This window comes from Oryx dammah, unplaced genomic scaffold (genome assembly GCF_014754425.2).
Source record: "Oryx dammah isolate SB20612 unplaced genomic scaffold, SCBI_Odam_1.1 HiC_scaffold_8, whole genome shotgun sequence".
Classification (NCBI taxonomy): Eukaryota; Metazoa; Chordata; class Mammalia; order Artiodactyla; family Bovidae; genus Oryx; species Oryx dammah.
Genome location: NW_024070192.1, coordinates 16,052,176 through 16,071,832, shown reverse-complemented (window position 1 = coordinate 16,071,832; position 19,657 = coordinate 16,052,176). Strand labels below are relative to the sequence as shown.

Genomic DNA, 19,657 nt, shown 5'->3' with positions numbered 1-19,657 from the left:
ATGGTCCAAGAGTAGGGTCTCTGAAAAACTTAGAGTGTGTATAGTGAAAGTGAAAGTGAAGTCACTCAGTCGTGTCCGACTCTTTGCGACCCCATTGACTGTAGCCCACCAGGCTCCTCCCTCCATGGGATTCTCCAGGCAAGAGTACTGGAAGGGTTGCCATAGATGCTTTCAAATTGTGGTGCTGGAGAAGACTTTTGAGAGTCCCTTGGACAGCAAGGAGATCAAACCAGTCAATCCTAAAGGAGATCAGTCCTGAATATTCATCAGACATGAAGCTGGAGTTCTGATACTTTGGCCACCTGATGCAGAGCCAACTCATTGGAAAACACCCTGATGCTGGCAAAGATTGAGGGCAGGAGGAGAAGGGGATGACAGAGGATGACATGGTTGGATGGCATCACTGACTCAATGGACATGGGTTTGAGCAAACTCTCAAACTCTCTAAGTCCAGGGAGGTCTGGACTTAGTGACTGAGCAACAAAAACCACCAGGGCTTTGCCCTCCCTTAACCTTGTCTCAGGTGGTTGGTCTCCTAATCTTGATTAGTTTCTATGATCCTTTTAGTCTTGCCTCTGATAGTTACTTGGCTGCTTCTCCCTTGATTGTTGTTCAGTCATTCAGTCATGTCCAACTCTTTGCAGCCCCATGAACTGCAGCATACCAGGCTTCCATGTCCTTCACCGCCTTCCAGAGTTTGCTCAAACTCATGTCCATCAAGTCCATGATGCCATCCAACAGTCTCATCCTCTGTTGTCCCCTTCTCCTCCTGTCTTCAATCTTTCCCAGCATCAGGGTCTTTTCCAATGAGTCAGTGCTTTGCATCAGGTGACCAAGTATTGGAGCTTCAGCTTCAGCATCAGTTCTTCCAATGAATATTCAAGGTTGATTTTCTTTAGGATTGACTGGTTGGATCTCCTTGCTGTCCAAGAGACTCTCAAGAGTCTTTTCCAGCATCACAGTTTGAAGGCATCAGTTCTTTGGCACTCAGCCTTTTTTACCCTGGCTCTCACATCTGTATATGATTACTGGAAAAATCATAGCTTAGACTATGCAGACCTTTGTCAGCAAAGTAATGTCTCTGCTTTTTAATACACTGTCTAGGTTTCAGGGTAGGTCATGGAGGCTGGAGTTTTGCCTGTGAGAAACTGGGGACACAAGGACTTCCATGCCTGGGGGTCCCACAGAGCCTCATTTGATTTTACTATTGAAAATAAGAATTTAGTTCTGTTTCATTTTCCCTGTCTACACCACATCCACCTACTCTTCCTGGACCTATTAAGAGGTGGCAAGAATACACAGAAGAACTATGCAAAAAAGATTTTCATAACCCAGATAACCGTGGATGGGCAATTATTCATCTAGACCCAGACAGCCTGGAGTGCAAAGTCAAGTGGGCCTTAGGAAGCATCACTATGAACAAAACTAGTAGGGGTGATGGCATTCCAGCTTAGCTGAGCTATTTCAAATCCTAATAGATGATGCTGTTAAAGTGCTTCACTCAATATGTCAGCACATTTGGGAAACTCAGCAGTGGCCACAGGACTGGAAAAGGTCAGTTTTCATTCCAGTCCCAAAGAAAGGCAATGGCAAAGAATGTTCTAACTACCTCACAATTGCACTCATCTCACACACTAGCAAAGTAATGCTGAAAATTCTCCAAGCAGGGCTTCAACAGTACGTGAACTGAGAACTTCCAGATGTTTAAGCTGGATTTAGAAGAGGCAGAGGAACAAGAGGTCAAATTGCCAACATCCACTGGATCATCGAAAAAGCAAGAGAGTTCCAGAAAAACATCTATTTCTGCTTTATTGACTATGCCAAAGCCTTTGACTGTGTGGATCACAATAAACTGTGGAAAATTCTGAAAGAGATGGGATTACCAGACCACCTTACCTGCCTCCTAAGAAATCTGTATGCAGGTCAAGAAGCAACAGTTAGAACTGGACATGGAATAAGACACTGGTTCCAAATCGGGAAAGGAGTATGTCAAGGCTGTATATTGTCACCCTGCTTATTTAACTTATATGCAGAATACATCGTGCAAAGTGCTGGGTTGGATGAACCACAAGCTGGAATCAAGATTGCCGGGAGAAATATCAATAACATTAGATATGCAGATGACACCATCCTTATGGCAGAAAGTGAAGAGGAACTAAAAAGCCTCTTGATCAAAGTGAAAGACGACACTAAAAAAGTTGACTTAAAACTCAACATTCAAAAAATGAAGATCATGGCATCTTGTCCCACCACTTCATGGCAAATAAATGGGGAAACAGTGACAGACTTTATTTTCTTGGGCTCCAAAATCACTGTAGGTGGTGACTGCAGCCATGAAATTAAAAGATGCTTGTTCCTTGGAAGAAAAGCTATGACCAACCTAGACAGCATATTAAAAAGCAGAGACATTACTTTGCTGACAATGGTCCATCTAGTCAAAGCTATGGTTTTTGCAGTAGTCATATATGGATGTGAGAGTTGGACTGTGAAGAAAGCTGAGCGCCGAAGAGTTGATGCTTTTGAACTGTGGTGTTGGAGAAGACTCTTGAGAGTCCCTTGGACTGCAAGGAGATCCAACCAGTCCATCCTAAAGGAAATTAGTCCTGAATATTCATTGGAAGAACCGATGCTGAAACTGAAGCTCCAGTACTTGATCACCTGATGCAAAGCACTGACTCATTGGAAAAGACCCTGATGCTGAGAAAAATTGAAGGTGGGAGGGGAAGGGGACAATAGAGAATGAGACTGTTGGATGGCATCATGGACTTGATGGACATGAGTCTGAGCAAGCTCCAGGAGTTGCTGATAGACAGGGAAGCCTGGCATGCTGCAGCCCATGGGATTGCAAAGAGTCGGACAAGACTGAGTGACTGAACTGAACTGAACTGAACATTTTATGTGTAGTTATATTCCTGGACTCTCTCTTCATTAACATTCTGGAAGAAGAATTTTTCACTTCTTTCCCCATACCAGATTCTGTACTCATGTTTGATTGGCAGTTTAAGTATAGAATTCTAGGTTGGAAATAAATTTCCTTAGAATTTTTCTGTTTTCCAATTTTCAGTGTTGCTGTCAAATCCACAATTCTTTTGATTCCTGACTTTTTGTATGTAACTGATTTTTTTCTTTGAAATTTTATAGAATAGTTTCTTTACCTTTAGTGTTCTGAAATTTCATGATTATGTGTCTTGAAATAGATTGTTTTGGCAACAATTGTGTTGGGTACAGTATAATGTGATTCTGGGAAGTTTAAGCAATTTGTTGATGATTTCCTTTCCTCTCTGAAACATTTATTACTTGGATACTTGACATCCTGAATGGATTCTCCTCTTTTTTAAAAAACAAACAAAAAACCTTTTTCTCTGTCATTTTTTGGTGAGATGTACTTAACTTTATCTTCCAACCCATGTGTTTAGGCTTTCATTTGTACTTTCAAGATTTCCAAGAATTTTTTTTCCCTTCTGAAAGTATATTCTTTTAACATCTTCTTGTTACATGGATATTCCTATTGTTCCATGAACATAATATCTTCTGTTGTGCTAAGGATGATGTTTAAATTTTTTTCTTTTTCATTCATAGTGTTTTCTCCAAGTTATTTTTCTCTTATTTGGCCTTCATTTCAGAGGCATTCTCCAAATGTCTGGTGATCTTTGGTTGTCTGCTTATGTTTGAGAATATTGAACTCAAAAGCTGTTTGGAAACTTTGAGACTGGGAGTGGAACTAGTTGACTATGGACTGAACACTCTAGAGTCATGGTTCTTAACCAGAAGTGATTTTGGTTATCACTCTCCCACAGGAACATTTGGCAACATGTGGAGATGTTTTTTGGTGATTAAAACATGTGTTACTGGCATTAAGTGATTAGAGGCCAGGGATGCTTTTGTTGACTTAAAAAAAAAAAAAGCACAACCTAAAAGTTGAGAATTGTATTTTATTGGGTGGCATTAATGAGGACTTAAGCCTGGGATACAGCCTCTCAGAAAGCTCTGAGGGACTGTTCCAAAGAGATAAGGGAGGAGCCAGGATATACAGGAGTTTTTGCAAAACTCCTATAGAATTCATGTAATCAAATATTTTTTGTTTGGTTGTGTGGCATGTGGGATCCTAGTTCCCTGATCAGCAATCAAACCCATGCTCCCTGCTTTGGAAGTTCAGAGTCTTCCAAAGTCTTCAAAGTCCACTGGACCTTCAGGGAAGTCCCTACACAGACTTCTAGATATCCCCTTCTCCCCCTCTTAATAAGGAATTGAAGTGAAGTGAGGTTGCTCAGTCGTGTCCTACTCTTTGCAACCCCGTTGACTGTAGCCTACCAGGCTTCTCCGTCCATGGGATTTCCCAGGCAAAAGTGAGGAATCGTGTGTCCCCAAATGCCAATACTGCTGAGGTCAGGGCATCATGCTATAGCCAATCTGGCTGGAATTTTGCCTCGAAGGCCTTTGACATCACCATCTTTAGGGTGTTTTTCCTTTCAAGATGGTCAGTGTTTTCAAAGAAGCAGCTTCTAGTTTCCTTCTTGGAGGCTGTAAGTTATCTTGCCAGAGTTTCAGGTGTTTAATGAGACAAAAGAACTGGAGTTCTCTTTATTCAGTGGCAATTGTCATGTAACCCTCCCTTTTCATTATCCAGATAATACCCTTATTCTCTTCTATGTTTTGTATTCCCTAACCCAGAGACTTTGTGTTTAACCCTCTCTGGTGTATTGTTAGTCTTCTGGGGGAAGGGGAGATCAGTACATGGCCTTGAGAAAATATATGGCTGTGTGAAGGTTATCTAGATATCTGATTACTGCTTAAACAGACTTTTAAACAATCCTTTATTTCCAGTTTTACTCTTTCCTTCACTTTCAGAAGTAACTGCTACTGCTGCTAAGTCACTTCAGTTGTGTCCGACTCTGTGCGACCCCATAGACGGCAGCCCACTAGGCTCCTCTGTCCCTGGGATTCTCCAGGCAAGAATACTGGAGTGGGTTGCCATTTCCTTCTCCAATGCATGAAAGTAAGTGAAAGTGAAGTCGCTCAGTCATGCCCAACTCTTCGCGACCCCATGGACTGCAGCCTACCAGGCTCCTCCATCCATGGGATTTTCCAGGCAAGAGTACTGGCGTGGGTTGCCATTCCCCGCTAATTTATGAGCCTTTGGAGGTTTGGTGTTATGAATTGGGTTGTTGGCTTTTTCCTTCTGGCTTAGAATTCAGCCTTTTCCCATCTACTAAGTTCATGAAGTTGTTTCTTTTCCTGTTCTCCTTCTTATGGATTTATGATATTTTAAGAATAATTTTAATGGGAATTTTGAAAGCTGTTCAATTTGCCATCATTACCTGAAAGTTTCAAAGTTTATTTTGAATTCTAATTTTGCCTCTGATATACAAGTTTTACATTTATTTTTCTTTTCTTGCATAGATATTACTGACAATTACATACCTACTCCCATGCATGATTCTCATCATTTATAATTTTTTTCTGAATCTTTGATGATTTTCTATTAGTTCTATTACTGTGAAGAATAGTATTGAAATATGTAATTGTGGATTTGTCTGTTTCACCTTTCATTTTTGTTGGGCTTTGATTCATGCATCTTGAACCTCTGTTAGTTTCATTCACATTTAGGATAGTTGTATCTTCTTGGCAAACTGGCTCTTTTATCATTATGTAATGTGTATGTAATCAATGGTAATTTTCTTTGCTCTGCAATTTACTTTTTAAAATATTAATAAAACTACTTCAGCTTTCTTTTAATTAGTGTTTACATGTATAGATTTTCTATCCTTTTCTTTTTACCTTCTTATATCTTCATATCTGGGCTTCCCAGGTGGCTCAGTGGTAAAGAATCCACCTACTAAGCAGGAGCTGTGAGTTCGACCCCTGGATCGGGAACATCCCCTGGAGAAAAAAAAGGCAACCCACTCCAATATCTTTGCTGGAAATCCTATGGACAGAGGAGCCTGGCAGTCTTTAGTCCATGGGGTTGCAAAAGAGTCAGACACGACTTAGTGACTATTAACAATAACTGTCCTCATATTTCAGGTATTTTGTAAACCACATAGAGTTGGGTGAATGTGACTGTGAAAGTTGCTCAGTCGTGTCCGACTCTTTGCAACCCCGTGGACTATCCAGTCCATGGAATTCTCCAGGCCAGAATACTGGAGTGGGTAGTCTTTCACTTCTCCAGGGAATCTTCCCAACCCAGGGATCGAACCCAGGTATCCTGCATTGTAAGTGGATTCTTTACCATCTGAGCCACAAGGGAAGTCCAAGAATATTGGAGTGGGTAGCATATCCCTTCTCCAGCAGATCTTCCTGATGCAGGAATTGAGCTGGGGTCTCCTACATTGTAGGTGGATTCTTTACCAACTGAGCTATCAGAGAAACCCCGTAGAATTGGGTGATGCTTTTATATTAATTCTTATAATTCCTGTTTTTTAATTGGAGTGTCTAGGTCATTTTTACTTAATGTGATTAATTATATCAGATATAGGTAACCATGTTATTTCTTTTCTATTTTTTCCTCTCTTTTTCAACCTTTTCTACCTTTTTTTTTGGAAGTTTTAAAAAAGTTCTTAAAAAAATTTACCTATATATTTTTTTCACCATATGTCTACATATTTCAGTAATTATTCTAAGCATTATAACATACATATTTAACCTTCAGTTTGGAGGCCTGGCATGCTGTGATTCATGGGGTCGCAAAGAGTCGGACACGACTGAGTGACTGAACTGAACTGAACTTAGTCAATTCAGTCCCTCAGTCGTGTCCGACTCTTTGCAACCCCATGGACTGCAGCATGCCAGACTTCCCTGTCCACCAACTCCTGGAGCTTACTCAAACTCATGTCCATCGAGTCGGTGATGCCATCCAACCATCTCATCCTCTGTCGTCCCCTTCTCCTCTCATCTTCAATCTTTCCCAGCATCAGGGTCTTTTCCAGTGAGTCAGTTCTTTGCATCAGGTGGCCAAAGTATTGGAGTTTCAGCTTCAGCATCAGTCCTTCCAATGAATATTCAGGACTGATTTCCTTTAGGATTGACTGGTTGGATCTCCTTGCAGTCCAAGGGACTCTCAAGAGTCTTCTCTAACACCATAGTTGAAAAGCATCAATTCTTCAGTGCTCAGCTTTCTTTATAGTCCAACTCTCACATCCATACTTAACTACTAGGAAAACCATAGCTTTGACTAGACAGACCTTTGTTGGCAAAGTAATGTCTCTGCTTTTTAACTTGCTGACTAAGTTGGTCATAACTTTTCTTCCAAGAAACAAGCATCTTTTAATTTTATGGCTGCAATCACCAGCTGCAATGATTTTGGAGCCCAAGAAAATAAAGTCTGTCACTGTTTCCATTGTTTCCCCATCTATTTGCCATGAAGTGATGGGACTGGATGCCATGATCTTAGTTTTCTGAATGTTGAGTTTTAAGCCAACTTTTTCACTCTCCTCTTTCACTTTCATCAAGAGGCTTTCAGGATACTTTCTTTTTTCTTTAGTTTCTAGCCATTTGATTATGATGCATTGGGAGTGTGTTTTTTTAAGTTTATGCTGTTGGGGTTCCCTGAGCTTCTTGGATCTATCTTGCCAAACTTGCAATCTTTTGTCATTGTAACTTCAAATATTTGTTCTGCACCACATTTTCTCCCCTGTCTTCTTGAGTCTGCAAAGACACAAATGTTAGCCCTCTTTGATGTTGTCCCACAGATCCTTGACACTTTGTTAATTTTGTTTTCATTCTTATTTACCTCTACTGTTTAAATTGAATAATTTCAATTAATGTGTCTTCAGTTTCATAAACTATCCCTCTGACATCTCCATTATGTTGTTGAACCTATCTGATTAATTTTTTTTACTTTAATTATATTTTTAAGTTTTAAATTTCCAAATTTGGTTCTTCTTTATATCTTTTGTTTTCTGAGACTTTCTATCTTTCTATTTTGAGTGTTTTTTTTTCCCACTGTAATTTGGAGCATTTTTAGAATAGATGCTAGAAGTTTATTTATTTGGCTGTGTTGGGTCTTAGTTGCAGCATGCAGGAACTTCGTTGCATCATGCAGGATCTTTCATTGCGGTGCATGGGCTCTCTAATTATGATGCTTAGGCTCAGTAGTTGTGGTGCCTGGGCTTAGTTGCTCTGGTGTATGTGGGATCTTAGTTCTCAGGGACTGAACCTGTGTTCCCTGCATAGCAAGGCAGATTCTTAACCCCTGGACTACCTGGGAGCTCCCTGCTTGAAAGTTTTTAGAAGGCAATTTCAACGTCTTTTTCAACTTGGTCTTGACATCAGTTGCTTGTCTTGTTCCCATGCAAACTGAGATTTTCTTTGTTCTTCACATGTGAAGTGGTTTTGAATTATATCCTGGACATTTTGAAGATTAAGTTGTGAGACTGTGGGTCTAAAATTCTGTGGAAATTCTGTGGAAAATGTTGAAATCTTGTTTTGGCAGGAATTTGACTCAATTTGGTTTAGGCCACAAATTTCAATTAATTTTCTGTGTTTTTCAGTTTCAATATCAGTTTGTTTTTCATAGCCTTTGCAGTGCTATTCAAATCTATGTGTCATCCAGAGCCAAAGTGGAACCTGTGTAGTGGGCTATCCTGAAGTTTAGTTCTCAGAGTTATGGTGCATTGTTTAGGGCCAAATTTATGCATGTGCAGATGAGGGGTGAGTGCAGGAGTTTATAAGCAGCTTTATGAGATCATTTTCCTGAGCTACTCCCTCTCCACAATCTATTTAGTGTTTTTTAATCTCTGCTGCTGCTGCTAAGTCGCTTCAGTTGTGTCCGACTCTGTGCAACTGCATAGACGGCAGCCCACCAGGCTCCTCTGTCCCTGGGATTCTCTAGGCAAGAACACTGGAGTGGGTTGCCATTTCCTTCTCCAATGCTTTAATCTCTGAGAGCTCTCATTTTTGTTTCTCTAGCTGAAAACAGTGATTTACTTACAACACTCTGCTACACAGTTCTAAGGCCAAGTGGCCAAAGGACACAGAGAATAAAAGCAACTTGCTAATATATTCCTCTACTTTTTTGAATATATAAAATATGCTAATAATTACTGTGTTAATGTATTTGTGTGATAGTTTTATGAGCTCTTCCATTTCTGAACCAGTTTCTATCAATTGATTTTTCTGCAGATTGTGGCTTATATTGTCCTATTATTTTGGATGCCTAGTAGTTTTTGATGGGATACTATACATTGTGAAGTTTATGTTATTTGCTGACTTTTATAGCATTCCTTTAAATAGTGTTGGATTTTGTCCTGATGCAGTTGAGTTACTTGGAATCAGTTTGGTCCTTTGGAAGCTTGTTTTCTAAAGTTTTTTAAGGGTGATCTCAGAGCAGCTTTTAATGCTAATTTAGCTCCACTACTAAGGTAGCATTCTTCAGATGATTCTACTAGATGTCCCATATATTATAAGATCTTTCTGCTTTGGTTGGTGAGATCATAAATTATTCTTAGTACTCAGTGAGATACAGGAATTGTTCTACTTATAATTTTCTGGTAATTCTTTCCTTGTTATTAGGTCATGTTCTCTCATGTATGTACAGATCAGTACTCAGCCAAAGTGTCAAGCAGACCCCTTCACTGATCTCCAGAGCTCAGCAGTTCTGTTTTCTCTTTGCTCTCTTATTCTAGCCTCTTTGGCCTTCCTAATCTCTTATCTCTACTCATTCAGACCAGTGGGCTCTATTTAGGTTTTACTTTCCTGTGCTGTGGAAACTGTCCAGAGAGTAAGCTAGTGCAATGGTAGGGCTCAGCTCGTTTGTTACCCTTCTTTAAAGGATTACTGTCCTATGCTACTTCTTGTCCAATGTCTGAAAATTGTTCTTTTTCACATATCTTGTCCAGTTTTTCAGTTGCTTAAAGTCAGAGGGTAAAGTTAGTTCTTATTATGGTGTCTTGGCCAATAGCAGAAATGTCAAAGACTATTTTTTTTACCCTATTCCTTTTTGAGAAGGTAGCACTTAGAGGTCAATGTCTTTATCTTTAAGGATTTCTAGACTTTTTATACATAAAACTAATATAATGTTATATGTCAGTTACAAAAAAAATAATAAAATAATTTTAAGTTTCTAAATTTTAAAAATCCAAACACTTTCCTTCAATTGTTTATTGTAATACACCCTAAGCTAAGAAACTTTTTTTTTCTCTAAATGAAGTGTCTTCATAATCAATATTATATTGCTACTCTATTAGAAGTCTTTTGTTTTCTTTGGTTTTATAGGAACTTGATGCTCTCATGGAATTATTTTGAGGGTCAAGTGTTATAACATTTGATATATTTTTATTTTTATTTTTTTTTGAATTTTTGACTTTATTTTTTTTAATTTTATTTTTACTTTATTTTACTTTACAATACTGTGTTGGTTTTGCCATACATCAACATGAATCCGCCATGGGTGTACACGTGTTCCCACAATCCTGAACCCCCCTCCCACCTCTCTCCCCATACCATCTCTCTGGGTCATCCCAGTGCACCAGCCCCAAGCATCCTGTATCCTGCATCGAACCTAGACTGGTGATTCATTTCTTATATGATATTATACATGTTTCAATGTCATTCTCCCAAATCATCCCACCCTCTCCCTCTCCCACAGAGTCCAAAAGACTATTCTATACTTTGATATATTTTTAAATGTGTTATTCAAATGCAAGGTACTATTCTGAGCCATGAGATGGATTTTGTAAATGAAGCCCCAATTGGGATATTAATATGTTTCTAAAAATTTTATTTTATGTATGAAGTTACTAACCTCCTGCAAATGCTGCAAATTTTTAAGAGGGTAATTATTTTACTGTCTTACTTTAGGAGAGTATCATTTTATTTATAAAATGTTCTAACTTTGTAAATATTTAAAAATTTCCCTTTACAACTTCTTCATATTTCTGCACCCTCGTAACTAAGGGATTTGTATCTGTATTGGTTTATTAGTCTATTATCTTTCTGAATTGGGAAAGAGTAAGGAATGAGAATCATATACTTCAGTAGGCTTTTGCTTTAGATTCAGTGTTGCTATGAATAATGTTGGATGGAAGTATTTAACTATATTAAACCACTAGATTATATTTAACCTAGTCAATAGTTAACCTTTTAGTCATCAGCTCTGTTAGTTATTAACTTCATCTGATGTATTTAAGCAAACGATAATTTCTTAAAAGTTTTCATGAGGACGTAAGTATCGTTTTTTAAAAGGCATTACAAATTGTACAGGTAAATGAATTAATGGATGTTTCTTTTGCTTAGCAATTATGGAAGGAACAGCCTCGGATGAAGCTACTTCAAGAAAGTTATCAAATGTGTCAGGATGCTATCCACAATATAGGAAGAAAAGCATTTTATCTTCTGGACTGTCTGAATCATCATTATTCCAAAAGTTAAATACAAAGAGCCTCCAAAATCATAAAATTATGAGTGAGAATGATGACTATGAATTTGAAAGACCAAAAAATATTTTGCAAATAAGAGAATTCCAGGATGAGGTTGATAGCAGTGATATAGAATTCCAGGAACCATATTCAAAGGATGGCATGAACTTTAAGAAAAGTTCAGAGAAAGTTGAAATTCATGACTCAAAGTCTAAACCACAAGACTTGAAGCATGTTTCAGGCCTCAAAAAGTCCCTGGATAAAAGTGATATTTTTAGTATCCCAAAACTTCAGAAGCCAGCTGTGAGAAGGAGCTCTAGTCTTCTAAAACAAGTTTCATCTAAGGAAAAAACTGCAATTAATGCTCTGGGTCAGTATCATATATGTAAGACAACATCTGGGCCTTTGAGTTTTTATAGAAATGAGCTGAAGTAAGCAATTATTCGATAGTTGTAGGCATTTCAATTGTCAATATTCTGGATAACCATCACTTTTGGAATTCAGGCCTGGGATACAATATTGCATTCCGTGGGGATGCAAAGAGTTGGACATGACTTAGCAACTGAACAAGTTCCCGAGAAAGTAGAGGGCCTATTTTCCTTTGGAAATGCTTTTTTTGGTCATTTATTTAACCAAGTATATATGAAGTCCATGTGAAGTTTTTGCTCAGAGTTGCATAATTTAAATTTAGGATATACATAGTACTTCAGGTATTCTTTCTTTCTTTTTTTTTTTTTAAATGTATTTTTATTTTATTTTATTATTATTATTATTTTACTTTAAAATATTGTATTGGTTTTGCCATACATCAACATGAATCTGCCACGGGTGTACACGTGTTCCCAATCCTGAACCCCTCTCCCACCTCTCTCCCCATACCATCCCTCTGGGTCATCCCAGTGCTCCAGCCCCAAGCATCCTGTATCCTGCATCAAACCTAGACTGGCGATTTGTTTCTTATATGATATTATACATGTTTCACTGCCATTCTCCCAAATCATCCCACCCTCTCCCTCTCCCACAGAGTCCAAAAGACTGTTCTATACATCTGTGTCTCTTTTGCTGTCTCGCATACAGGGTTATCGTTACCATCTTTCTAAATTCCATATATACGTGTTAGTATACTGTATTGGTGTTTTTCTTTCTGGCTTACTTCACTCTGTATAATCAGCTCCAGTTTTATCCACCTTATTAGAACTGATTCAAATGTATTCTCTTTAATGGCTGAGTAATACTCCATTGTGTATATGTACCACAGCTTTCTTATCCATTCATCTGCTGATGGACATCTAGCTTGCTTCCATGTCCTGGCTATTATAAACAGTGCTGTGATGAACATTGGGGTACACGTGTCTCTTTCAATTCTGGTGTCCTCGGTGTGTATGCCCAGCAGTGGGATTGCTGGGTCATAAGGCAGTTCTATTTCCAGTTTTTTAAGGAATCTCCACCCTGTTCTCCATAGTGGCTGAACTAGTTTGCATTCTCACCAACAGTGTTAAGAAGGTTCCCTTTTCTCCACACCCTCTCCAGCATTTATTGCTTGTAGACTTTTGGATAGCAGCCATTCTGACTGGCGTGAAATGGTACCTCATTGTGGTTTTGATTTGCATTTCTCTGATAATGAGTGATGTTGAGCATCTTTTCATGTGTTTGTTAGCCATCTGTATGTCTTTTTTGGAGAAATGTCTATTTAGTCCTTTGGCCCATTTTTTGATTGGGTCATTTATTTTTCTGGAAATGAGCTGCAGGAGTTGTTTGCATATTTTTGAGATTAGTTGTTTGTCAGTTGCTTCATTTGCTATTATTTTCTCCCATTCTGAAGGCTGTCTTTTCACCTTGCTTATAGTTTCCTTTGTTGTGCAGAAGCTTTTAATTTTAATTAGGTCCCATTTGTTTATTTTTGCTTTTATTTCCAATATTCTGGGAGGTGGGTCATAGAGGATCCTGCTGTGATTTATGTCAGAGAGTGTTTTGCCTATGTTCTCCTCGAATAGCCAAAGCAATCTTGAGAAAGAAGAATGGAACTGAAGGAATCAACCTGCCTGACTTCAGGCTCTACTACAAAGCCACAGTCATCAAGACAGTATGGTACTGGCACAAAGACAGAAATATAGATCAATGGAACAAAATAGAAAGCCCAGAGATAAATCCACGCACCTATGGACACCTTATCTTCGACAAAGGAGGCAAGAATATACAATGGATTAAAGACAATCTCTTTAACAAGTGGTGCTGGGAAAACTGGTCAACCACTTGTAAAAGAATGAAACTAGATCACTTTCTAACACCATACACAAAAATAAACTCAAAATGGATTAAAGATCTAAATGTAAGACCAGAAACTATAAAACTCCTAGAGGAGAACATAGGCGAAACACTCTTTCTTTTTTAAAAAATTTTAATTGGAGGCTAATTACAATATTGTGATGGTTTTTGCCATACATTCACATGAATCAGCCATGGGTGTACAGTGTGTTCCCATCCTGAATCCCCCTCCCACCTCCCTCCCCATCCCATCCCTCAGGGTCATCCCAGTGCACTAGCCCTGAGCACCCTGTCTCATGCATCGAACCTGGACTGGCGATCTATTTCACACATGATAATATACATGTTTCAATGGTATTCTCTCAAATCATCCCACCCTCGCCTTCTCCCACAGAGTCCAAAAGTCTGTTCTTTACATCTGTGTCTCTTTTGCTATCTTGCATATATGGTCATCATTACCATCTTTCTAAATTCCATATATATGCGTTAATATACTGTATTGGTGTTTTTCTGTCTTATTTCACTCTGTATAATAGGCTCCAGTTTCATCCACCTCATTAGAAGTAATTCAAATGCATTCTTTTTAATAGCTGAGTAATATTCCATTGTGTATATGTACCACAACTTTCTTATCCATTCATCTGCCAATGGGCATCTAGGTTGCTTCCACGTCCTGGCTATTGTAAACAGTGCTGCAGTGAACACTGGGGTATATGTGTCTCTTTCAATTCTGGTTTCCTCGGTGTGTATGCCCAGCAGTGGGATTGCTGGGTTGTATGGCAGTTCTATTTCCAGTTTTTTAAGGAATCTCCACACTGTTCAGGTATTATTTCTTATGGATGTGGGAATATCAAGAGAGAATAATTAATAGTATACATCTCAGATCCCTAAGGCTTTATGATATTCCTCAAAGATGAGCAGTGACTTCCCAACCAGTGTATGTTTTTCCCTTATATACTACGTATATCATAGAAGTATTGTGTATGTGCATGCATGCTTAGTCACTTCAGTCGTGTCCAACTCTTTGCAACACTATGGACCATAACCCACCAGGCTTCTCTGTCCATGGGCTTCTCCAAGGAAGAAGACTGGAGTGGGTTGCCATGTCCTTCTCCAGGGACATATTGTGTAAGGAACCCAATTAAACACTTCTTTCTATAGGCCTCAGCTGGAGTTAATTTATATTTGTTTTATTTCAAGAAATTTACCAGCCTTTAAAAATTATATTTAGTACTGAGTGTAATTGTTAAGATGAATGCTTTGTGAATCATTAGTTATTCTTATTCCCTGGTGGCTCAGATGTTAACAAATCTGCCTGCAATGCAGGAGACCTGGGTTCAATCCCTGAGTCAGAAAGATCCCCTGAGCATCTGTGAAATGTGACTGCCACTTGATTTACATTTAAAAAACATTTAAAATTTTTCATTATTAAATAATTTTAAATTCATAAGAATTACACAGAAATGAAAACATTTCTACATACTCTTCATCTAATGTTCTGATGTATTAATATATAACCACAGTATAATGAAAAACTGGAAAATTAACACTGATACAACAATATTTACTAAGATAGGACCTTATTAAAACTTTGACTGTTTTTCTATGAATGTCCTTTTTCTGATCCAGGATCTCATTCAGGATCACATGTTACACTTAGTTGTTCTGTGTCCGAGTCTCCTTCAATCTGGGATGGTTTTTCAATATTTCATGACCTTGATACTTTAGAAGAGCATTGACTAGTTGTTTTGTGTAATGTCCCTCATTTTGGGTTTTCTTGTATTTCTTCATGAATAAATTCAGGGTATACATTTTTGCCAGAATACAACAGAGGTGATATTTTTCCCATTTCAGTACATTATATTAGAAGGCTCATTATGGTCATGTGTGTCTGCTAGAATTTTTTGAAGCTTGTGAACTGAAAACATGGTAGGTAAGGTGATAGGATGGGAAGAACTCTCAATTTTTGTCTGAAATCTTGAAATTTAAACATAACACATTGATGTTTTGATCTCTTGGACTCCTTCATTATATTTTAATCAGAAACAAGCTGCAGGGAATTCCTTGGCAGTCCAGTGGTTGGGACTCTGTGCTTTCACAGCTAAATGTCTGGGTTCAGTCCCTGTTTGGGGAACTAAGATCCACAAGCTGTGTGATATGCACAACCCCCTCCCCCCGCAAAAAAGAATCAAACTTAATTGGCTGGGCCACTGGAACAGATTGATCCTCCAAACAGGTAGTTTATAAATGTTCATAGAATTTCAAGACAGTTTTGTGTTTGAGCTGTAAGAGAAAGATTAGGTATAATGTAAGATACAACAGAAATATGAAGAGTTTTAAGGTGGTATTAAGTAAAAGTTGATTTCTGATTACAAGAAAGACTAGCTGCCAATTATTGCTAAGACACATAAATTATGTTGCTGAATAGTCTTCCACATTTTATATATTTAGGAAATGTCTGTGAAACTATCAAAAAACTCCAAGAAAATTACATAGATGCAGAAGAACTTCAGTCCATTTTGCCTTCAATAGGAATTACTTTATCAGATAAAGAGTTCAAGAAGATTGTGACCGACACTGCTAGAAATGGTGAGAGACTGATAATATCAAACTTTTTGAAAAAAATTAGATACTTTTACATGATAGTATTAAATGTTGGAGTAAGCTCTCTCAACTGGGAATGGAATGGGTCATTCTAAAGAAGAAAGAAAGAATAAATAAAAATTGGAAGTAATTATATATATAATAGATAATTAATAAGGACCTACTGTATAGCACAGGGAACATTACTCAGTACTCTGTAATGACCTATATGGGAAAAGAATCTAAAAAAGAGTGGATATATGTATTACTAGTTCACCTTGCTGTACTATACACCAATATATACATATATTTTAAAATTGAGAGTAGTAAAAAATGATTTCTGGGAAGTTTGATGTAATAGATTGCTTTGTAGGGTCTAGGTAGGTCTTTTGTATTTCAGAATTCTTTCTGTAAGGTTCTTCATCACTATTCCTAGCTGTACCTTCTAGTGTGGGACAGGTCCTGGGGAAAGCTTATCTAGTTATAGAAGAGAGGTTCAAGTAGCAAGACTGCAATACCCCAGAGGTTCAGAAATCTCTCAGTAAATAGCCTAGGGAGTCCAAGGAGAAATAATTGGAGATTCTAAAATGTAGAGGGAGTACTGTAGCTTAATTTATGACTAGTGATACTTAATCAAGGCAAGCAGTTATTAAATAGCATATCTCACTCACCAGCCTAAGTTTAGGGCAGAGTTTGAGTTTCTAAGAAAGATTTTTGTGTTAGAGAAGTTGCTTTATCATTAAGTAAGAATTTTCCACAGCAAAAGTTCAGTTGAAAAGAGGGCAGAGGCAACATTTTGGGAAAAGACTGACAGAAATAACATTAGGAGTGAATTAGACCCTGAGCAAAACTGTTAGGTAAGGCAAATAAGAAAGAAGGTTTGATTTTAAAAAAAAATCTAAGGAGTAGAGATCAGAGTAAATGGTTACCAGGGGTAAGTGTTGGGGGTGGAACAAAATGGGTAAAAGGGATCAATTGTATGATGACAGATGGAAACTAAATTTTTGGTAGTGAGCACACTGTAGCATATATTGAAGTAGAAATACACATGCAATGCTATAGATGAGTGTTATCTCAATACAAAATAAATTTTAAAAAATCTAAAGGGTAGAAGCCACTAAATTTTTTCAGCCTTTTTTCTGATTATCAGGATTAGTATGAACACTGTGGAAGGTTTGTATATAGGTGTTGTTTGGACTAGCTGGATACTGGGGGTAGGGATGGGGATATGTGGGTCTGTTAGGGCTGGTTAGCATTGTCAAGGTATCAATGGATAGCATATTGGTTGACTGGGTTTTCATAATTATGTGAAATAGACTCATTAGCTTTCTCATGGTCCATCTCTTTGGGCACCTTTCCTTTTTCCTGTATCTATCAAGAGCTGAGTACCTAACCCTGTCCTTTGCACTTTATAATAAACACTGAAAAAGCAGGGACTGTGTCTTACTTACTTTTGTGTCCTTGGTGCCTAGCATAGTTCTTGGCACTAATATACTCTCAGTAATTGTTGAACTGAAATGAAGACCTAATTTAGAAAGACTCATCTAGGGAGACAGGCTATGTAGAAGAAATAAGCTGATGATTAAGTGAAGGTAAGTATTTTTTTCATAGTTGTATTAAACTGTGAATTTACCTTTTATACAAAAGTATAATAGAATGTATCATCTCAACTTTTTATTTTACAGAAAATGGAATGGTGAAATTAGATGACTTTGTGAGTGCTGTCTCTAAAGAGCAAAATCTTCCTGGATATGATGGTAGGTAGGAAATTTATTTTAAAGTCATTTGAGGAAAGAGCAATTAGGTTGAGGAGAATTAGGTTCAATGAACTGAATTTGCTTTTTTATGTACTTATAGTTCCAAAACCCTTGACAAGCCATTGGCAGTTTTTTTTTAAATTTTATGTGTCAGGGTACTAAGAACCAACTTGTTTACTTCACAGAATTTTTATGTGGATTTTATGAACTGGAGAGTGCTATACCCATGTACAGTAATGGTAATGATAGTGAGGTCAAATAGGTAATTAGCTCCATTATTAGCTATTGATGAATGATTTACTTTTTTAAAGAGGAACTTGTTTGAATCAGATACTTTGGTTTATCTTTGTTTTAGAACATTAAAAAAGAAACAGTTCTATTGAGGTAAAATTTACATACATAAAATCTCCCATGCTCTGATTTACAAATTTATAGTCACACCACAATCTAGTTTTTTATTATTTGCAATGTTTTAATGTTTTATATAAATAATTAATTTTTTTCTGTGAGATTAAAAAGCAATGAAAGTTATGAAGGCATGCTATTTTATTTCCTTCTGTTTATTCATATGCTTAAAAAGAAGTGAACTTTCTGTCTCTTCCTAAAAGACTTCTCAGATAAGAAAAAATTAATCCAAAGGGAGAAACTTCTTTTTATACATAGATGAAGAATCTCATGTTAAAAGCTATATTATCATTTGTCATTTCTGGTGAATATAAGTGCTTAAATCTCTGGATTCCTTGAAGATGCTAGTAGTAAATCGATTTCTTGAATGCTTCACCATGCAATCATTCATTCACAAATTCAATCATTCTTTCATTGCTATTTTGTGAAGTAGTGTCTGTCTTGGTCACAGCTGACTCTTTGCTCTGGGTCTTTGTTGTGGTGCACAGGCTTTTTAAAGTTGTGACGAGTGGGCTTCTTTTGTTGTGGTGCATGGGCTTTCTCTAGTTACAGTGCATGTGGGTTTAGTTGCTCCACAGCATATGGGATCTTAGTTCCCTGACCAGGGATTGAACCTGTATCTCCTGCACCAGAAGGCAGATTCTTAGCCACTGGACCATCAGATAAGTCTCACCATCTTAGCCATTTTTAAATGTACATTTCAGTAATTTTAGTTTTAAATGCATTCACATTGTTGTGCAACCAATCTCCAGAGCTTTTTATATTACAAAATTGAAACTCTATCAGTTCAGTTCAGTTCAGTTGCTCAGTCATGTCCGACTCTTTATAACCCCAGGACTGTAGCACGCCAGGCTTCCCTGTCCATCACCAACTCCCGGAGTTTGCTCAAACTCATGTCCATTGAGTCAGTGAAGTCATCCAACCATCTCATCCTCTGTTGTTTCCTTCTCCTCCTGCCTTCAATCTTTCCCAACATCAGGGTCTTTTCAAATTAATCAGTTCTTCGTACCAGTATTGGAGTTTCAGCTTCAGCATCAGTCCTTCCAATGAATATTCAGGACTGATTTCCTTTAGGATGGACTGGTTGGATCTCCATGCAGTCCAAGGGACTCTCAAGAGTCTTCTCCAACACCACAGTTCAAAAGCGTCAATTCTTCGGTGCTCAGCTTTCTTTATAGTTCAACTCTCACATCCATACATGACTGCTGGGAAAACCATAGCTTTTACCAGATGGACCTTTGTTGGCAAAGTAATGTCTCTGCTTTTTAATATGTTGTCTAGGTTGGTCATAAC

The 19,657-nt window shown here is 37.8% G+C and overlaps 1 protein-coding gene across 1 annotated transcript in view; it reads left to right on the top strand.

Moving 5' to 3' along the window:
• EFCAB13 (EF-hand calcium binding domain 13) overlaps positions 1–19,657 on the top strand; it is an 83,680-nt gene that overhangs the window by 49,130 nt on the left and 14,893 nt on the right. The window contains exons 9-11 of the mRNA XM_040244363.1: positions 11,233–11,724; positions 16,071–16,208; positions 17,888–17,959. Coding sequence (XP_040100297.1) covers positions 11,233–11,724; positions 16,071–16,208; positions 17,888–17,959 — 702 coding nt within the window. The remainder of the gene's footprint in view (positions 1–11,232; positions 11,725–16,070; positions 16,209–17,887; positions 17,960–19,657) is intronic.